The sequence below is a fragment of the Mustela nigripes genome, chromosome 5, assembly GCF_022355385.1.
Source record: "Mustela nigripes isolate SB6536 chromosome 5, MUSNIG.SB6536, whole genome shotgun sequence".
Classification (NCBI taxonomy): domain Eukaryota; kingdom Metazoa; phylum Chordata; class Mammalia; order Carnivora; family Mustelidae; genus Mustela; species Mustela nigripes.
In genome coordinates, this window is record NC_081561.1 from 84911127 (window position 1) to 84931801 (window position 20675).

At 38.8% G+C, this 20675-nt stretch overlaps 1 protein-coding gene across 3 annotated transcripts; it reads right to left on the reverse strand.

Moving 5' to 3' along the window:
• Positions 1-1308: 1308 nt before the first annotated feature.
• MTFR2 (mitochondrial fission regulator 2) lies at positions 1309-13812 on the reverse strand. 3 transcript variants are annotated; one of them, XM_059399175.1, is made up of 7 exons: positions 13564-13812; positions 12818-12933; positions 8493-8597; positions 7894-8006; positions 6736-6881; positions 5406-5769; positions 1309-1706 (listed from the first exon to the last, which is right to left on the reverse strand). In XM_059399175.1, exons 2-7 carry the CDS (start codon positions 12878-12880, stop codon positions 1499-1501), a joined length of 999 nt encoding a protein of 332 aa, XP_059255158.1. In that variant the 5' UTR covers positions 12881-12933; positions 13564-13812; the 3' UTR covers positions 1309-1498. The 3 variants fall into 3 exon arrangements, with proteins under 3 accessions (XP_059255158.1, XP_059255156.1, XP_059255157.1); XM_059399173.1 differs by having other exon boundaries at positions 13546-13812; XM_059399174.1 differs by having other exon boundaries at positions 13450-13812.
• Between the last annotated feature and the right edge of the window lie 6863 nt (positions 13813-20675).

Genomic DNA, 20675 nt, shown 5'->3' on the forward strand with positions numbered 1-20675 from the left:
GCCAGTTAACTGCTGGATCTTCCAAGAACAGAGACAGGTGTTCTTAAGAGTCAACCCTCTTCAGTGCCTTGCTTGACTATATCCCAGTGCACACATTTCATTCAACTTCATTGACAGATGAGATCTTCGCCCGTGAGGGAAAGACTGGCTGCTTACTTCCGCAATCTTTCCTTGCCGGTGTACACTCAGCTCATACTGTTCACGCCTTGCGTTGGTCCATTCTTCCTTTGGTTCACTCTCCTGACTGTGAGATGTGGCACCCAAACGGAAGAAAAGCAAAAGTTTCACCTAGAAAGTACTGTCACATAGAAGAATGTTAACAACCAAACGACCGCTTGAGGTTTAATTCTACCAACAATCGACAGGGATCTGGGACTGGGCTGTGAGTCCGGCACTGTGCCCCTAGCCGAGGACACAGAGCGAGACTGGGTTCCCCCCCAACTACAGCTTGAGTCCCCGTGTGTCCTGCCCTAAGTTGGTGCCTTAAAATATACAAAAAGAGATGATTCTTTCTCTGAGGTGGTGGTTGGCAATAAAATGCTGAAGAGTGAGCAGTGAGACAACCCCGTAATCAATCCCTCAATCACCCACTGTCACTGGAAGTGTGTCCCACACAAGTGACTCACATATGTGACTGAAGGTTTTCAGACACCCTACATGTTAATAAACCAAGCTCCAGTCTCTGCTGTGCCAGTTAGATGAAGGGTTACACTTAGATTACTTTGGCACTCTGAGGATTATTTCCTCAGGGAGAGACAGGTAATACTTAGTTTTAGTTCTATTTATTTTTAGGACGGTGCTGTGAGGATCAAATGAGGTGAGCAAAAAAGTACTCCCAAGTTAGACATTTCTACACAAATGCTAAACATTACTTTTTAGGAACATTTGTGCTTTATGATTGTAATAATTCTGAAGTACACAATACTTTTTTGCCTTCTTAGAGTTAAGAATTTCCAGAGATGACATGATTAATGTCAGAGATGGCACACGCACACCGAGTAACTCAGAGACGTGAGTGGGGCCATTTCTCCTGCTCCGATCCATGCCGGGAGCCAAGAAATGTTGTCACTGAAGAGAATTACAATACTAGCTACTTTTTAAAAAGCACTGTTAACATTCTATTTAACTAAATAACCTAGTCTTTATAGTTGAGAAAAATACTGGGAGTATCCATGTAACTCCACTGAGGCAATCTGTCACCATTCTCTGGTCTCTTCAAGTTTCAGACACCTTGGCCCAACTGCAGACAGCGACATCAAGTTAGCACCTGTCAGGAGAAACCTTGACAGACTCATACACAAGTATTTTTCAAATCAAGTGTTTTATTTAAAAAAAAAACTTCATAGTAAGCCAAAAAGCTAAAAGGAATGTGTGAAAGGGAACAGAAACCACAGAAACAGACACGGTACCAGCCAACAACCACATGGCCCATTCTGTGCAAGTACTTCAAGAGAACCTGAAGGCGAAGATGTATCATGAATGACATACTTAAGAAAAATTAAAACACTAGCTTTACGTTATTATAGCTCACTCTTGACGTTTCTGGACTAGAAAACGGAGAAGATTCCCAAGACCTATTTTCTTTCTCAAAGGAATCATCTTCTTGGAATGCAAACTTCTGCTTAAGTGCATGGGATATTAAAGACACTGGATCCCAATGTGAATCTTGTCTTTTCCTCTTCTGAATGGGTCTACCTCCAGGTGACCTATTTAAAAAAAAAAAAAAATGTTTTTTAATTAAAGCCTTGTGTAATGTAGCTCCTTAATGACAAATACACCAGAAATATAAGCATAATACATTACAACCTAATGATTCTTCAAGATTGAAAATTTTCGCCAAAGAACAAGGAATCTGGAAGGCACAATGAATTAGGAATCAGAAATCCAAGAAACTATGGTTTCTTCTGGTGGGTGGGACTCCACCACAATCTTGCTGGGACCTGAGATTATCAAATATCTCACTGTGCTAAAGATCTTTATTTTTAATTTTCTCATTTTCCAGTGGAAAATTTAAAGACATATTTAAGAACTTTCGAAGGGGACTAACTGAATTCATGAAGAGAAAGCTACTGGGCCAATCATTCATTCAGTCTTCACTCAATGCCTACTACTACGCCAGATTCCATTTTATGCTTTGAGAGTACAGCCATATCTTACTCCCATGGAATATTCTGGTAACAGGAAATCATCAACAAACAAGTGAGATCACTGCCGACAGCAATGCATGCTATAAATAAAATTAAGTAGGTAATGTGACAGTGACTGGGACAATAGCACCTTAGATGAGATGACCAGGAAAAGCTTCTTTAAGGAGATGGTGTCCTCCCTATAAATGACCCCAAGTTAGCGTTAGTGTAAACATGCAGTGGAGGCATATGTGAGAAAAAAGAAAAACAGTTACAGCTGGAGCGCAGAGAGTGACATGAGAAATAGGTCATGAGGTCAGAGACAGAAGCAAGGACTGGACCCTGGGGGTACTGAGAGGCCACAGCAGGGTGTCTGAATTATATTCTAAGCATGATGGAAAACCATCAAAGGGTTTTAAGCAGGGAATGGCCAGACTGAACTTCAAGTTTTATTTTGTTTGTTTTTAAAGATTTTATTTTGAAGTAATCTCTACACTCAGCATGGGGATTGAACTTACAACCCCAAGATTAAGAGTCGCATGCTCCAACTGAGCCAGCCAAATGGCCCTGGACTTCAATTTTTAAAGGATCACCCTGATTACTCTACGGAGAAAAGGTAAGGAGGCAAGAACGCAGAGAGGCCAATTAGGAGGCTATTGCAGAAGTCCAAGTTAGAGATGGTGGCTTAGATTGGGGGTGGCAGTTAGATCATGAGGGTACACACATTTGAACTGTATGCTGATAGAAAGGAAAGGAAAAGGATGATTCTAGATGTCTGGACTGAACAGACACCTGGGTGATGAACAACTGGGTGATGGTGTTGCCATTTACTGAGATGCAAAAACTTGGGACAGAACAGGTTTTCAAGGTGGAGAAAGTGGACAGGTAGGAAGGAAGAGTTCTGTTTTGAACACATGAAGCCTGAGACATCTGTGAGACAAGCAAATGATGTCAGGCAGGCATTTCATTAAGTAGGCATGGAATATAGAGGAGAAAATCAAGATAGAAAAATAAATGTGAATGTCATTAGCATATCAATGGTACACACAGCCACAGGACTCCGTGAGATCACCAAAGGAAACAATGTGGATATAGAGAGAAGGGGACTGAGGTCTGAGCCTTGCACATGCCAACATAGACACCAGGCCAAGAAGCAAGATTAAGCAAAGGAATAAGGCATGGCCAGTGAAGTAAGAGGAAAACCAAGTGTGATTTCCCTGAAGCCAAAGGAAGACAGTGTTCCAAGGAGGAGGGAACCACAGACTGTATAAATACTGCCAAGATATCAAGTAAGAGGAACACTAAGAACTAACCATTGTATTTAGCAAGGGAGTCACTGGTGACCTTGATAAACAGCAGTTGTCAGTGGAGTGGTGGGGACAGAGACCATATTACAGAAGGTAAAAGGCGGCAGTGAGAAAAGCAAACAAACTATTGACAACAAGAATTTATACCATAAAGAGGAGCACAGAAACAAATACCAAGGATATACGTGTTTTGAAGATGGGAAACAGTCAAGTACGAGGAGAATAAAGTAAAGAAGAAAACTTTGATGATATAGAAGACAGAAGGGATAATTTTAAGTAAAATCCTTGAGAGGATGAGAGAGAAGGGTAACCAGTGACCCAAGGGAGAGGCTGGACATGAACAATGATACTTTATTCACAGTAACAAGATAGAAGGCAGAGAACATGAATAATGACGTTGTAAATGTAAAGAAGGGGGAAGTCTCATCTGATTATGGAGTAATGTATAATGCAAGGTTAGCTGTAGAAAAATGAGATACTGGGGGTGGAGGATAGAGTCTATTGGCCTCCTTGCTGTGTCTCCACTGATGGTAGTAGTCGGAGCACAGTCTGACACTGACTGGGCCCAGTAGGCCCTCTTGCTGGAACAAGTGTGCCCATCTAGCCACAATATTTCTCTCTGTACCAGGTGCTTCACAAATGATCAAATCATAAACTCATTAATAATGAAATGATGTAGCTTTCCTAACACTATTATATAGAAAATGTATTTATTTTCTCACAAAAAACCTCAATGAGGGATTTCCAAATGAACATGGCAGATCTCTGTGAAATCCTACTAAAATGACAGTAAAGAAATGAAAAGGACACAATACCCACAAAGACAAAGAAATTATGAGAGAGTGCGTAAGAACCACAACAAAACACTGAAAGCTGGAAAGCTGATGAAAGCAAAGATAATGGGGGTTGAGCTGCCTTCCTGAAAACAAGGACTGAGGAGAAGTCTACACACTGAATGAAAGGTAAACTCAAGACTGAGTCCACAAGTGCCCAGCATAAGAAATTCAAAAAGGAACTCTTCAGAGCATGGCATCATGAAATTCCCAAACACCAGGACTAAAGAGAAGATCTTAAATGTTTCAAGAATAAAGAAACGGGCTGCATACATGGTACCAGGAATGAGAATGACATCAGCTTCTCAGTAGGAACACTGGAAGCTAGAAATCGATGGAATGACATCTTCAAAATTCTGCAGAAAAATGATTTTCTGCCACTGTATACCCAGCCAAACTAGCAATGAACTGTGAGAATAAAATAGTAACATTTTCAGAATGAGGTCTTAAAATAGTCTCCCTTTTTACAGATCCTTTCTCAGGAAGGTATGGGAAGATAGGACACCCCAGTAATGGTAAGGCAACACAAGTGAAGGGGTACAGAATGCCCATGATGATGGCCAAGGAAATTCTCAACATGGCAAAAACACAGCAGGCTTGCAGGAACCAGAGATTGGAGCAGGACAGAGGGCTCCTACCAGGGAATTTATTTTAAAAAGAAAAAGAGAAAGAAATTCAGAGAGACATTAACAGCAATAGAAAATAAAATTATTCAACAAACAAAACGTAACTATAGCAAAGGAAATGGCTTACCTGTGACTGTTTACTGTTATAAAGATGTAAATTCTGAATACTGATTTAGTAAAGCCTATGGATTTAATTACATTGGGAAGATGGAACAAGAGGAGTATTTGTGTACGTGTTAGAGGACAGGATGGCTGGGAGAACATACTCTTGTTTTAACAAAGGGAAATACAGTTAAAGTATCAAGAAATAGCAAAGGAAGGATGTTGTTTAAAAAATGCAGATAAGACACTAGAAGGAAGAGTAAAAAAAACTGGAAAAGAATTCTTTCTGGGAGAGGTGTTTAGAGTAAAGAGGAATAAGAGAGAAGACTTGTCTGTAGTACTTTAATAAATACAATAAGTCACTAAAACATGAACAGAACTTGGTGCATTTCTCAAGTTATGGTAACATACCGTTCAATAGCACGAAGTTTAACCTTATTCATGTCCTTTAGTACATCCAACATGTTTGGAACATCTTTATTTTCCTGGTTTTTTGAATGACTGTAATTGGTCTTACTGTCAGCCGGGTGCTGTTTTTTCATTTCATTTGCGGAATTATCTGAGTCACACATATTATTAGATCCTGACTGTGTGAGAGGAGAACAGGTCGGCTGTGGAGAAAAATGCTGAGGGGGCAGTGGAGGAGGAAGAGGAGGAGGAGGAGGAGGAAAAAGCATTGAACTTGAAAATGGATCTGGCTGGACACTCAGTTCAGTAGTCCCTGGTGATGGTCTTTGTCCCAAACCACGAGGCTCATCATTCAAGTCAAAGAAGCCTAAAAACAAAGTAGTCTTTTGAAAAATCATGCAAAATTCTAACATACCACACAACTAATTAGAACCAAAGCAGGAACAATTTCTGTAATTTTACTGAAATAATGATAGGGTGGCCAGGAAAGAGAAGGAATCCCATCTGCTTAGTAATTTTGATAAGAGTCAAATCAAAAAATAAATTTATTTTTAAACCAATTAGGATTGTCTGTGTAGGCCTATAAAGGGAGTAAAGGTGAGAATGCATTTTAAAAAGAAAAATATAAAGTTCTTTCTCAGTAATTAACATACAATCTGAATTTCATCATCTATTTTTAAAAAAGCTAAAATATAATTAACAATTTGTAGTTCGAAACACTCAGACTGGTACATTATGATGACACTGTAGAAACAAACCATTTTCTAGGCAAGAGCCTAGGATGGGTACAGAGTACTATACTTTCACAACAGACTTGCTCCCTAAAGACTGTGTTCTTAACAGGACTGGTTTAAAAAATGTATGTGTGCATCTCACTTTAATTGCTATTATATAGTATTTATATATTATAAATATACAACACTATATGAACATTTCATGTTGTATATGAATTATACACATGTGTATATATTACATACATGTTGTTTAAAGCAAGTCACATCTCTAAACACGGAGAAAAGGATCATCTGAAATACACTATTCAACGTGAATTTAGTGGAAGGATAGCAGCAATAACTTCAAGCTACAGATACATGCTCTTCTTTCAAATTAACATGTCCTTCCTCATAAATTTCAATGCTTTTCTGAAGAGGTAGAAAAGTTTCCTTCAATCTTCAGCAGTATAGCTGGAGCCGATACCAGCCCCCTCACTACAAACGTGCCTTAACTTACTTTAAATAAACTCCACGCCTAGTAATTGCACATCCCCAGCAGCCCGAGGACAGGAATTGCTAGCCCCGCCCCATCGGACTGAAACAAACCCCATGTGACTCACCCACATGCCTACTGGCTTTCAGTTCCTGCCTTCCCACGATGGCAGCGATCTGGGTGCGAAGAAAAGTCAGCTCCTCTTCAAGGGCAGTTATCTTTTTAAATGCAGCTTCACCTACAGTCCCATCACTTTTCATTCGTTTACTCTGTCTGAGAACAGGTGAAAATGGATTTCAAACTGATTGAAAAGAATGGGGAAATTCCATTTTCTCCTCTTCTTCATGTTTCCATATACTATTTCTGTGCATAGAAGGAAAAAGTACACAATGACATAATAGAGGGAGGGAGAGAGAGTGAGAAATGGAGGGAAACTTTCCTGGAGCAATAAATTCTTTGAGTCAAAGAGGAATGAAGACACAAAAAAAAATAGGGAAGTTCTCTTTATCCTGTGATTGTCTCTAGACTGGCTGAGGACAAGGACAACTTCTTATGTAACTCTGTATTCTCAGTATCTGGAACACAACAGTTATAGGTAACCAAAAGTGGTAAGTGAATGAAGGAACAAATCTTGCTCTTGGACTGTAAAACAAAAATAATTACCCTGTAACTGTTCTACCTATTAGATTTAAATACAGTACAGATTTGATTTATTTAGAAATAATGTTGATTTACTTAGAAATTCTACATATTCTGAATATAAGGTACTGAAGGGCCTTATTTAATATTCAGCATTATGTTAGGGGTAAGTTTGTGGTATTCTGTTTTAAAATAGATAAATCAGTTTGATAAATTTAGCCAGAATATTTGAATAATTGACCCTTATTGTGCTGACAGCCTATATCTGAACATATTAACAAATGTTAACACAACAGTAACACATCCTAAATTTTGAAATATTTTTAACATCATTGCCTGGTACACAGTAAATACTAAATACCTTTTGGTTAAATATATAAAATAAATAAATATATATAGTATGTAGTGTAGGAAACAGCTTTCTCCTAAAAATGGACATACTGATTCTGACATTCTTTTAATATTATTCTTTCCTAATCCTGCATTAAGAGAAATGGGAAAAATGAAATAAATCCTTATTAGGAAGATACAGGGCAGTAAAGACAGTAAAGACAGACAAAAGGCTCAATTAGAATGATCAAACTTCAACACATGCAAGAACTCAGATTACAGCCCATTACCCATTTTCCAAAGTATATCAAATTACCGAAATCTGAGATAACTGGCTTCTTCATCATTTGCCACACACAGAGTATCAGCAAAAGATGGAACTACAGATCCACAGTTACCAGAGTCTACAGAGTTCAACAGTGGGATCAACTAAAGGAAAAAAAAGTGAGAGAAAAAAAAAAAAAGTCAGAGCTCTGCAGGGGTCTGGGGCGGGGGTGGAAGGGAGGACACATGCATGCCCATGGAAATTACATAGATTAAAAATACAAGAGTGAAAAGGAAAAAGAATATTCAATACCAAACATGCATCTGTTAGCAAGAAACAATACTGAGGAAAATGTTATTCTGAAGTCTACACATGTAGCAATATATCTCTACCCTGGTTAATATCATCTATCATGAAACACAAACTAGAAGAATAAAATAAGTTATTCGGGTGTTGCTTTGTACCTTTCCAACTCTGAATGTAATTACTCAAAGAAGTAAAAACAAAAACATACAACAAATGACTTGTTTCCACGAATAAACTAAAGGGTTTTGGCTTACAAGAAACCTTTCTTCTTTTGTTCTACTCTGACTCTGGTACCGAGGTTATTTTAGACATAGTACTTAAACAATGCCTATTGACAGACTTACCTCAAAATTAGGCCTGGGACAAGGTTCTAGAGGAAGAATTTTCCCAATAATACGAACAATACTCCGAGCTGATCCATAGTCTTTATTTTCTCTAATCTGCAAAACCTATTTATACAGTGTTTGAAAAGTACTGTTAAAGCATGTTTTTATCTTTGAAGAAAAGCAGATGTAAATGCACTAACACTTGTTTAAAAAAAGATACATAATGGTATACTCAAAGTATTTTCTTCAAAGAATTAAACTTTATTCATATTTGTCTTAAAAAAAAAAAAAAAAAAAGGATGGGAGTTAACCTATATAATATTCCAGGAAGAACGGTCTTTCTGATAACGGCAAAATACCTTTGGGAACTTTATTCAGAAGAACTGCCTCCCCTCTTCCCAGCTAAACATATCTTCTGGCCCAATCAAAAATCGACAATTTTGAGTTTGTCGAGCATCAGCCAGTACAGAGTAAACTCATGTAATTCCCTTTAAAGGTGAGATCCTTTTTAGAGGTATAAATAAATCCTCTTTAGTGGAACAAATGTAGATAACTTTAAAAACTCTTTACTTACAATGCAATATATCAGCTAGAAGTCAGTTCTTAAAAAGATGACAGAAATGAAATGTAATTCATTTACTGTAATTCATCTACTGTAATTCAAATACCACCTATCTGTTGCTTTGGGCTTTCCAGACTGTATAAACTACTCCCAAAAGAAGCGCCCCCGAAACAGGACATAACATTTAGCAGATTTCAACACAAAGTAAGCACTTTCTCTTTTTAAAAACCAATAAAACTTGGGACTTTTAGTTTTTCCTCAGATCCTATAACAAGGACAAAGTTTATTATAAGCAACAGATATAGGTAGCATCCTAACAGCATCTTCTTGAAAATATCCAATAAGCAGATGGATATACAGTTTTGGAACTTGGGAAAAAACATCTGGGATTTAGACGGAATTGGGAATCATCAGCAGACAGAATACATGATAGGTAAAAATCGAAGCCATTTGACTAGTTGAAAAGAACTAGGGCTAGAGAGGAAGACCCAGAAGCCAGTGGCACACTGGATGCCATCTCTCCGCTTTGAAGTAGTAAGGGTTCTGAATGTATCTGATCATATCCAAACACTTGAGTCTAAGATTAAATACTGATGCCACCAATTCTGCCAGCTCAGTCTACATAAAGTCCTCCATGAATTCTGTATTCATTCTCCACTCAACCGTAAAGGTCCTCTGCCACTTGGCCCTGTTTATCCAGCTGAATTACCTACTCACTCTTCATTAACAAGGACACAAGCTCTTTTGAGTTAAGCCATTTTCCTCATTGTCTCAAAGACAAGCCAATATTATCCTAACTGCCAAACACACCCATGTGCCCAGAGGGCCCAGCTCTATCTCAAGCCCTAGAACCAGCTTTTTGTACATCTCTTCTAATGCCAGATTCACATTCCTCATTCACATTTGATTCTCTCTGCTCTCGGGAGCTTCCTAGGCTCTGAATTCCGAAACTAGTTCCAAGGAGTACCATACAATAGGACACCTAACTACATATAACTTCATTTCATTTGCAGTTTTCTCTTTGCTTCATTAGATTGTAAAGTCTTGGCAGGCAAAGACATGTTTGTGTTGGTTTTCAATCCTACAGGGTGGTAGTTCTTAACCATAGGCATACTAGAATCACCTTGGAAGGTGGGTTCCAAGAGAAAAACACAAACCACATTTGTAAAATAAATTTTCCAGTAGCTATATCTGAAAAGGTAGAAAGAGGTGAGATTATTTTCTTAGTATATTTTATTTAACTCAATATGTATATATTATCATTTCAACATGTAATCAATATTTTTAAAATAATGGCATTATTTTATATTCTTCTTTTCACACCAAGTCTTTCAAATCCATTGCATATTTCACATCTATCAGAGATCTCAATTCAGACATTTCAAGTGCTTGAAGATGACATCTGGCCAGTGGCTACCATATTGACTAACACAGCCTGGAGTATACTGATCCTGGACCTAGTAACACTAGAATCCCTGCCAGCCTGAGCAATTATATTTAAAGTGTTCTATAGGCCACTCACACGCACTGTTTCCAAGAACCACAGGTCTGGAGGTTTTGCTACAGTGAGGGCTACTCACTGTACAAAAATTGCCACCCAACTCTTGGTTAACTCGGATGGTACCTTCATGTCTCACTCTACAAGTTCCATCCTGACAAATTCCTGTTCTTCTCTCTCATCCCTTCATTGCCATCCTCACCATTCTGATGCTTTCTTCTCCTTTTACTACTCCTGATCCAGCACCCTCATGTTGACTTTACTGGTGTGACTTTCCTACCAACCAGAGAATTTTAATTGTTTCAGTGATATGCTTACTACCAATCATGAACTACCCCAACAACTCTAAGCCGGAGAAAAGAAATCACAGAACAGCAATATTCAGAAAGACTACAAATCCAAGCTGACTTCAGCAGAGTATTCTGCACAGGTATTCTGCAACCTCTTCAGAACATGTCTTGTTCTCTACCGTGTTGCCCAAAGCAATCCCTAGTCTCTGCAATCTACAATGTCACCATTTCTGTCAGTAGCCTTGACTTTGCTCTTAACTAAGAAAACTGAGAACTCCAAGGTGACAAACCTCAATTTTCATTTCTCTACATTCAAAACCTCTCCACCATCTCTCAATTTTTTCATACTCGACTGCCCGTCTTTTTTCCAAGGCTTATATATTTATATTCCTTTTTTTTTTTTAACTTTTTTTTTTTGCCTGATAGCCTTTTTTTTTTTTAAGATTTTTATTTATTTATTTGACAGACAGAGATCACAAGTAGGCAGAGATGCAGGAAGAGAGAGAGGAAGAAGCAGGCTCCCTGCTGAGCAGAGAGCCTGATGTGGGGCTGGATCCCAGGACCCTGAGATCATGACCTGAGCCGAAGGCAGAGGCTTTAACCCACTGAGCCACCCACGCGCCCCTATATTTATATTCCTTATCCAACTACCTTCTCAAGGGCACTGCTCAATCACTCACTATTTCATTTGAATCTTAGAATTTTTCCTGGCTGTGAGGTTCTTCCTCAATGCTTGCAAACATTAAGTTATCTCTAACATCAATTTGATGGTCGCTCTTGATCTCTTTTCACAAACTTTTCAAAAGAAGGTGCAACCTTCCTTCTTCAGTCATTCTTCAAAATACAAGGCAGCTACCACTCTCCACCTACAGAAACCCTTAAAGGCATCAGTAATCTAATGATGAGCAAATCTTTTACTCAAGCTGCCATTATCTTTGATCCCACTATTTCTGAAATTCAAAAATGCATCAATAACATCCAACAACATCTTCCATTCTGTCAAAGTCCATGAATTCAAATATCATAAGAATGCAGATAACCTTAAATCTGAATCTCTTTTTCCTACATTCTAGAACCACTTATCTATCTGCAGGATATTTGTATTTATAAAATCCAACAGCACATCTGGCTCACCTTATCTCCCTACTCAAACTAGTTCCTCATACTGAATTGCCCATTTATAATATTTATAATATAATAATTGCCTATTTGTAATTTATAACCAGTCTTCAACTTTTGTTTAAAATCTTTAAAGCATCCTGGACTATTACTCTCTTCTAATTCACAACAAATAGCAACACTTTGCCCATTCTGTAAACCCAACTATTCTTTCTTATATTCAATCTTGTACTATAGTCTGTATATGTTTCTTATTCCTCATATTTTATTTTAAACATCATGAATACCAGAACCATGTATTGCTACTCTGTTATCACCTGCAGAACCAAGCATATTATCTTAGATGTAGTAATGCTCCCTAAGTAGAGAAAATTGAATTTGCTTATAATTCTCAGATCTAAGTCATCCTCTCTCAAGATTTATGCTGAATTTGTTGAACTATAACTTGCCTTATATATCCAAATACCAAAATTAAATTACCTTAAATAAAACCACTAGTTAAAAATATATTTTATCTATGAAAGCAAAAATCTATTTTGCTGCATTTGCACCTTTTGCTGGCATTTGACCTATCCAGTAAATAAGCTCCTAATATTTTTATCCTTTTTTAAGTAAACTCTACCTCCAATGTGGGGCTCAGACTCACAAGCTGGAGACCAAGAGCCGCATACTTTAACAACTGAGCCAGCCGGTACCCCTAATCTTATACCCCTTTTAACTCAAACTACCAAAGGTATATTATTGCAAACTCACCTTCGTTATACCTGAAAAGAAGCAACAATTTTGCCTTAAATGTTTACATATAGATCATTTTCAAAATAAGACCCAACAACAAATACAACAGTGTCATTCAAATCAATTAAAAGATATTTACCTGGTCTATGGGAACACCAAAATATTCCAGCATTTCTCTTAAGATATTCAATATGAGTGACATTGAGGAGACAAATACATAAGCGAATTCAAGGAAACATTATCGTTTCTTGACACCTTCAGGAAAAATAATTTAGAAAATATTACTCTCGACAAAAAGAACCAAGAAACAAAAAAAGAATGCCACAAAACTGTATTAAGTAACCTGGAGGAATCCTTTCGGTTCACATTACACCATCCGCTAATTCTTTTGGCCCGCAGTATTTTGAAGGAGAAAGTTAAAGAGAAAGAGAGGAATGGAGAAGTGGGGATGAGCTCGTAAAGGAAACTTCAATCTATCAGTTAAATTTCCACTGAAAGTTCATAGGATGTTTAAGCCTTCATTAATAAATATCAACCAACAATGGATTGGACACCTGGCAGGAAAGGCTTTAGGAGAGCTGCGACGGCGAAGTCTGCGCTGTCCGGGAAGCTGAGCTGAGCTCAGGCGACCCTTGAAAGAGAGCAGGCAGAGGGCCGACTCCAAGCTTTCCTAAATGAACCGCGGCTCTGTCTCACAAACGAATCGGGGTACCATCCATCCTCCTCATGTTAAGCTAAGGAATATGAACCCCAGATATACGACTTATTCACCCAGTAACAGGCCGAGACTAGCGCCCCGTCGCGTCACTCGCTTTGGCCGCAAGCCTCCGCAGAGGCTCTCCAACCCAGCTTGGTCGCCTGGCTCACCCTCCTCCCAAGTCGAACCTCCGAGCAACCACCGGAACATCAAGCTGCCTCGAATCCACAGTCTGCGAAGCTCGTGGTGCACCTGTCCCGGTACAGGAGAGCTCGGACGACGACTCAAGTCGGCCCGCGCGGCACAGTTTGCAGGCCACAGACAGTAACGACGGCCCCCGACCGACCCGGGACTGGGCACTGGAATCCCCTCGCTCGAACTAATCCCTCCTGCGTTCCCCACCCACCCTGCGGCTCCCTCCTAGGACTGGCGCCACTTCCGCCTTCCTGGACGAAAATCAAACTCCGCGGGCCAAACTCGTGCCGGATCTCATTGGACAAGGCTAAAGACCGCTGCTTGGGATTGGCTGCGGAATGACGTCAGGTCAGTTACGGTTATTTGACCCGGCCGCGAGATTTTTTCCAGCCGCTTCTTCTAGGGGGCGGACCTTCCGCGAGTCAACCAATAGAAGCCTATAGACAACTGGTGGGCGGGGACGCGCAGAGATGGTGACACACGTGCAAAACGTGTCTTCAGGTTCCTCCCGGTTAAACTACTGGTGTCTACAGCCGGGCGTTTTGGAGCCATTATGGGTTTGTGGCCAGGCCCACAAGCCAGAGTTCGTGCCAGTTCGTAGAGAAAGTGTGTCGTCCCTTTCACCGAGACCCTAAACGGGGCCGCTCTCCCAAGTACTTTTGCCGTGGAGTCGCTATTTATTGTTTGACCATTTCATTCAGCGAACATTGTTTTGGGGACTCGCAGAAGCTAAACACAGTGCTCGAGGGGTATGTAGCTTTGCTGTACTTAGAACGTTCACTAAATAAACGCTGCTGGTTATCTAGGCTACCAGATACCGGCTGGACGTTAACCTGGCCTAGCCGATAATACTGAAGACCAAGTCTTATCAGATGATACCCAGTTTTTTAAGAATTTCTGGATCGGGGATTACTGACTTCCTTTTTTCCCTATTTCAGGTAAAGATGCACTGCTTACCGACTTCTATTTTAAAAAGCTGGGGGAGAGGGTATTTTTAAACGAATTTCTCTATGACCCACATTTATTCAATACTGAAAGTTTGTTAAGTTGCCGGGCACTATTCCAAGCATGGGGAACATAATAACGAGCAATACCGGTTACGTTTCTTGCCCTGCTGGAGATTACATTCTAGTGAAGTTTTTTTTTTTTTTTAATAGCATCTCTCTCCACTGTTTTATTTGATCACCCACATACATTCTTGCTCCTCCTATCGCCAAACTAGAATGTAAACACAAGAATAGGTTCTTTGTTTTGACCCACACCGTTTCTGTAGTGCTTTAGAAGAGTGCCTAGTATATGGGGGGGGGGGGGGGGCGGGTCTGGTTGTCTGGCATATGCAACTCTTCATCTCATGAGGAATTATAAATTCGGGCTCCTCCTTGGGCATAGAGCTAACTTTATATATATATATATATATAATTTAGCATGCCTAGTATATACAATGGGCAATCAATACTTGTTGGATAAAATAACTGGATATGGGATCAGAGGGAACTGACAACAGAAATGACTTGTAATTAAGTAATTGGCAGACTATCCCAACAGTCCAAACTAGAAATCATGAAAGTAGGGGCAGAGGAAGGCTGTTGGACAACGTAAAAGTAGAAGGCAAACAGATCAGCAACCCTACACGGAATCAGCAAGTCACAATTTTGAGTTCCTTGTCTTCCTTTTGTGGATCTTGTAACCTCTCTTTCCACAGCACCCAATAGGTCCAGATAACGTTACCAGCCGCAAAACTGCCTTCACCCTTCACTATTAAGAGAGCTTCACATTCAACTGATTCAGGTAGCAAGCTGGGCCCGAGTCAAATGCTACACTCTCCATGAATGCTTTGCTGACAACTTAGTCCTAACATTTCAGAGATCTTTCCTTCATTTTATGTTTACTAAGCACTCATACATACTCCTTGATAACCTTTAGTGAGATTTGACATTAATATTTCCCACTTGCTCACATTTACATGAAATTATTTCCTTGGCCATTTAGAATGATGCAAGACTCAGGAAAGCTTAACTTTAGTTACATTTTCTGTTGCTTTTGAGTAGTGTTCAGAAATATGGTGGCTTGCTTTGTAGGATTTTCCTGGTTGTGTTCCCCTCCCCCAGTTTGACCTAGACCCTCTCCTCTTGTCTCTATCCTACTCAATGATTCCACTTTCAATACTTTCTTCTCAGTATCGGGGTCCGGTAAAGGGGAGTTTTGTCTTGACAGGTCTGTTTTGAGAGTTCACTAGGGTAAAAGTGCTCAAGTCTCTCCAGTCCTGTGGATACCTTGCATTCACAAGGGAGAGGACAAAAGTCCAAGTTTCAGTTGACTAATTTGAGATTCTGCTTTTCTCAAGTCTTTCAGAAGCTACCTCAAGTCTTCCTTCTATTCACACAGAAATCAGCACCAGGCAGATGGGTGGTTTTCCCCATCTGCTATTTGGAGATTCTTCACCTAGCTTAATTGCAAATGCTGTTCAGAGGTATTTGGTCTTGCGAGCCCAATGTGTTTTTCCATTTTCCTGTACTAATAATACAACATAGTTAAGCATCATGCTATGTTCTGGATCCCCAACACCAAGAATGTTTTATTCATCTTAACACCCAATGCCAGCCATACTTTTTCACTGAATAAATGAAAGGAGAGAGGCTGAGGGCCGGTTTGGACAAAGGCTAGAAAGATGTGTATACTCAATCTTGCCCACTGCCCAGCAGAACCCCATTAGCGTGTGCCACAAGTCTTAAGTTTCTGGTGATAGGTGAATTCAAATTACTGTAATTATCTTAAGTAGTGGGACAGAATACAAGTCAACATTCTATCAAAGTAGGAAACATCCTCTCCAACGTTAACCATAGAGTTCATGTGATCTCCAGATTGGGTTGTACCCACCCAGAAAGTTCATTTAAATACTACATTTCTTTTGTGTTTTGTTTTTTTTTTTTAAGATTTTATTTATTTGATAGAGACAGAGCAAGAGAGCCAACACAAGCAGGGATAGTGGGAGAGGGAGAAGCAGACCTGAGCTGAAGGCAGACACTTAACGACTAAGCCACCCAAGCACCTCTAAATATTACATTTCAAGAAGAAAAATACTTTGGCCCTTTTTCCTTCTACTTCTGCCAATGCTTGAAGCCTCTCAGGGGTAGTACCAAAGCAGTACACTTAAACCAAACCAGTGCTATTTTTAAAATTACACACCTTTTAAAATTGATTAAACCTTTATAATTATTTATTCAAAAATCTTAAATATTGAGAGCAATTAAGACCCAGATTTTCCTTGATATTAAAATACTTCAAATTAACTCTCCTGAAAATGTCATCTTCTCTTTCTGACAACAGATAAAAGTTAAGACCAACTGTATTTCAATGTCTACTATATATCTATAATATCTTCACGATAAATTGCTACTTACTTGTGATATATTAAAATTATAAAATCTAAGTTAAATGTTTATAGTCTAAAAGCAGGATTTCTTTTTATTTGAACCTTTAAATAATTTAAAAGAAAATCTAGGTTATGCTCAAAGGTCTTGTGTGTCTACAACTACTCATTCTATTTTTGAACAAAAATAGTCTACTACAGCTAGACCTATCTAAAAGCATAAAAGCGAACTGCTGCTTGAGTTTTTTGGTTCCATTTTTTTTAGAAGATTCATAGGACTTCAGATTCTGTAATGTTTCCTGATACAATCATATGTTCACAAGTAGGTATGCCTTGACTCTTGTCAATCACTTAAAAAGAGTTGGTTAAAACCTAGAACACAGAAAAAATAGTTAAAGGATGCCCTTCCAGTCTTACTCCATTTCTGGATCACCCACACAGTCAGCTATACATCAGTGCTGTTTGCATTTAGCCCTTCTCATTTTTAGCAATAATTAACTCATAATTTTCAATACTGTCAATGGCCCTAATAGGAATAAAAACATTCTACATTATAAAAATTTCAAGTAACTGATTTGGATCGCCTTACAGCTAATAACAAGTTATTTGCCATCCAAAAATTTGACATAAATAAAGAGTATACCCTAAGTCTTAAAAAACAATCTAAATTTAAATTCATTCCTATCACAACACTGAAAGAAATGTAGCAATATGCAGTACTTCTTTTTAATTATCACTGGTAATTCAGTTGATAACATACAATTTAACAAAGGAAGCATCTGAGAGTAAAAGGTAACTCTTAATCTTGAATTAAGTAATCCAGAGAACTAGGAAAAAAGTTTTAGCTTCAGGCAGCACAGACCTCCTAACAAAGAGATCCAGATTCTCCATACTTCTATAAGCAGAAAACTTGCTTTTCACAAGCTAGCTACTCTACTTGCCAGGGGACCTGGGTGGCTCAGTAGGTTAAGGTTAAGCATCTGAATCTTGATTTCCGCTCAAGCGGATCTCACCCAGTGCTCAGTGGGGACTCTGCGTGAGATTCTCTCCCCTCTGCCCTGCCCTCCAACTCCTGCACATGCACGCATGCGTGCTCTCTCTCAAATAAATAATCTTTAAGAAAAAAAACCTAGTTGTCAAATATCAGCTCATTGAGTCAGTAACAGTCTGTGTACCTATGGTTCGAGGTTCTGTCTCCTCTAAAGATGGAACATGTTAAAATGATGAGGCAGGACAAAGTAATATAAAATGTGCTTCCTATAGAATTTGAATTTGACTGTTTCCTCTTTTAAGGGAAAGCCCTTTAAATACTTGAGGACTGCTATCAAGGACCCATCCCAGTCATCAATGCTCTATACTACTGTAAACATATCTTCTCCATCAAGAACCCATTTCAGTTACCATTTCTCTACTTCTGTTCATGGCAATCTGAAATCTCTTCCATTCAGCATATTTTAAAGCAACTTAGACGGCACTAGGTTTTAGCGACAGTCATAAAATAAATTGGCTGATACCAATCAAACCTCTCTTACACTAGTGTATCATGCTTTCACTATACATTCAAGGAGCGTTTACTTCATGTATGTATGGCATGTAGTATGTCTGGCATACACAATGCACAATGCTCAAAACTAAACATTTATTCTGGGAAAGGAAGACATTTAAATGGAATGAGTTGCTAGCCTAAAAGAATGTGCTACATTCAATGAGCACAAAAAAAGAACTTGGATATTTGCTAGCATGCAAGATTTTAAGATAGGTAAGTGAACAAGGAGTGAGTGGGTAGGGCACAAAGGCAAAAACCAGCTCAAGTTGTTCACCTTAACTAAGTTTAGGCAATGGGAAGGTTTTTAACTTAAAAATGACATTAATTTTAAAACTGAAAAACATCCCTTTAGATGGCAACTAATGGATGAAATTTAAGGGTCAAAGAGTACAATTAGGATTCTACTGCAGCAGCTGAGGTATCTTTACTACAGTATTACAGGGGTTAAAAGCGGGTAATGCTGATTTTGAAATCTGAGTATTGCCAACAAATGTATGCATAGACTATAAGCATATACTGACAGTAACCAGTGTTAAATAAATTTGGTGTTTTATTGTAACTTTCTTTTTATGCTTATATTTGGTGATGATATTCAGTTTCTTTCTTTCTTTTTTTTTTTTTTTTTAAAGATTTTATTTATTTATTTGACAGAGAGAAATCACAAGTAGACGGAGAGGCAGGCAGAGAGAGAGAGAGGGAAGCAAGCTCCCTGCTGAGCAGAGAGCCCGATATGGGGCTCGATCCCAGGACCCCGAGATCATGACCTGAGCCGAAGGCAGCGGCTTAACCCACTGAGCCACCCAGGCGCCCCGATATTCAGTTTCTTTCAAAAAATTCCAAGTGTACTTAACATTCCCCTCAAGGCAGCTTCAGAAGTACCCTAATAAAAAGTTGAATTTTCCCTTCTTGGTACATTATTGTATGACCCTCCACAGTCAAGGGCCAGCTAAGGTAGCAAACAATTACTCAGAAAGATGAGAATGGTATGCTTTTTCTGTGGCTTTACACACTCCATGAAATTCGCCAATTACTGTGCCAGTACCAAGAAGTTACCATTGCCAAATACACAGGTCATACTGTCAACAGAAGTCCTTCCAAGTCACCTAATTTTGAGGTGTACTTACTTATCATCTACTTTTACTAAAAGGCATGCTCACTGGGAAGCCAGGCAACCCCAAGACATTACTAAGAAAAATCTGATTCTGATTCTTAGGAGAAAAGCATTAAAACCCACTTGTCCAACCCTCTTCTACTTGCAAGAATCAAGATCATCTTCTGTACTTAGAGAGTACAGTAAATCAGTTCACTGTGGTAAACCATCTAAAATATCTGTAAGAAAAATATTCCTCTTATGCAGAGATCATTATAAATAAGGCACATTATTTGAGATTCTTTTCCTAGTAGTGAAGTACCATCCTAGTGCCTGTGTTTTTTTTTTTTTTTTAAGATTTTATTTATTAATTTGACAGAGAGAAATCACAAGTAGACAGAGAGGCAGCCGGAGAGATACAGAGAGGGAAGCAGGCTCCCTGCTGAGCAGAGAGCCCGATGCGGGACTCGATCCCAGGACCCTGAGATCATCATCTGAGCCGAAGGCAGCAGCTTAACCCACTGAGCCACCCAGGAGCCCCCTGTGTTCTTTTTTTAACCAGTGGGATCCATTTTTAAAGGCTAAAGAGGTAACATGATAATATAAAGAGAACTGGAAAACTTAAATATATAACTTTAGCTTTATCTGCATAGTCAACACACACTAATCATTACTGAATTTTTGAGAAACATAAGAACAGCTAACAAATCTATACAACCTCTAAGGCTCTTAAGGAAGACAATGGAATACAGCAAATTTCCACGTATTCCTGGATTCTAAGAAACTGAGTACTAACAAATCTTGTTAATTTAAAACTCATTAACATGGACTCCTAATTTTTAATATCTACCTCAATGAACTGAACAATTAGAAATTAGACTCTGGACATTCAGATTTAACAATGGTTTCAATAATATTTGATAACCCTAAATGCACTTTAACATAGTATTCTAAAATTTTGTTAAAGGATGTATCTTGGTCTACTATTCAGAGAGTAAGTCTAGTCAGATACAATCCCATGACAATACATTTTATTTCTCCAACTGCCTTCCCTATTTAGCAACTACATAAATTGAAACAGGTCTCTGCACTTCTCTGA

Excerpts from the sequence above, each read along its gene's own strand:
- MTFR2 (XM_059399175.1), bottom strand. The coding sequence starts at position 12,880 with ATGTCACTCATATTGAATATCTTAAGAGAAATGCTGGAATATTTTGGT. Across the intron at positions 6,882-7,893 it reads GCCAGTTATCTCAGATTTCG|ACAGAGTAAACGAATGAAAA; the intron begins GTAATTTGATAT and ends ACCTGTTCTCAG. Across the intron at positions 1,707-5,405 it reads AAACTTCGTGCTATTGAACG|GTCACCTGGAGGTAGACCCA; the intron begins GTATGTTACCAT and ends TTTTTTAAATAG.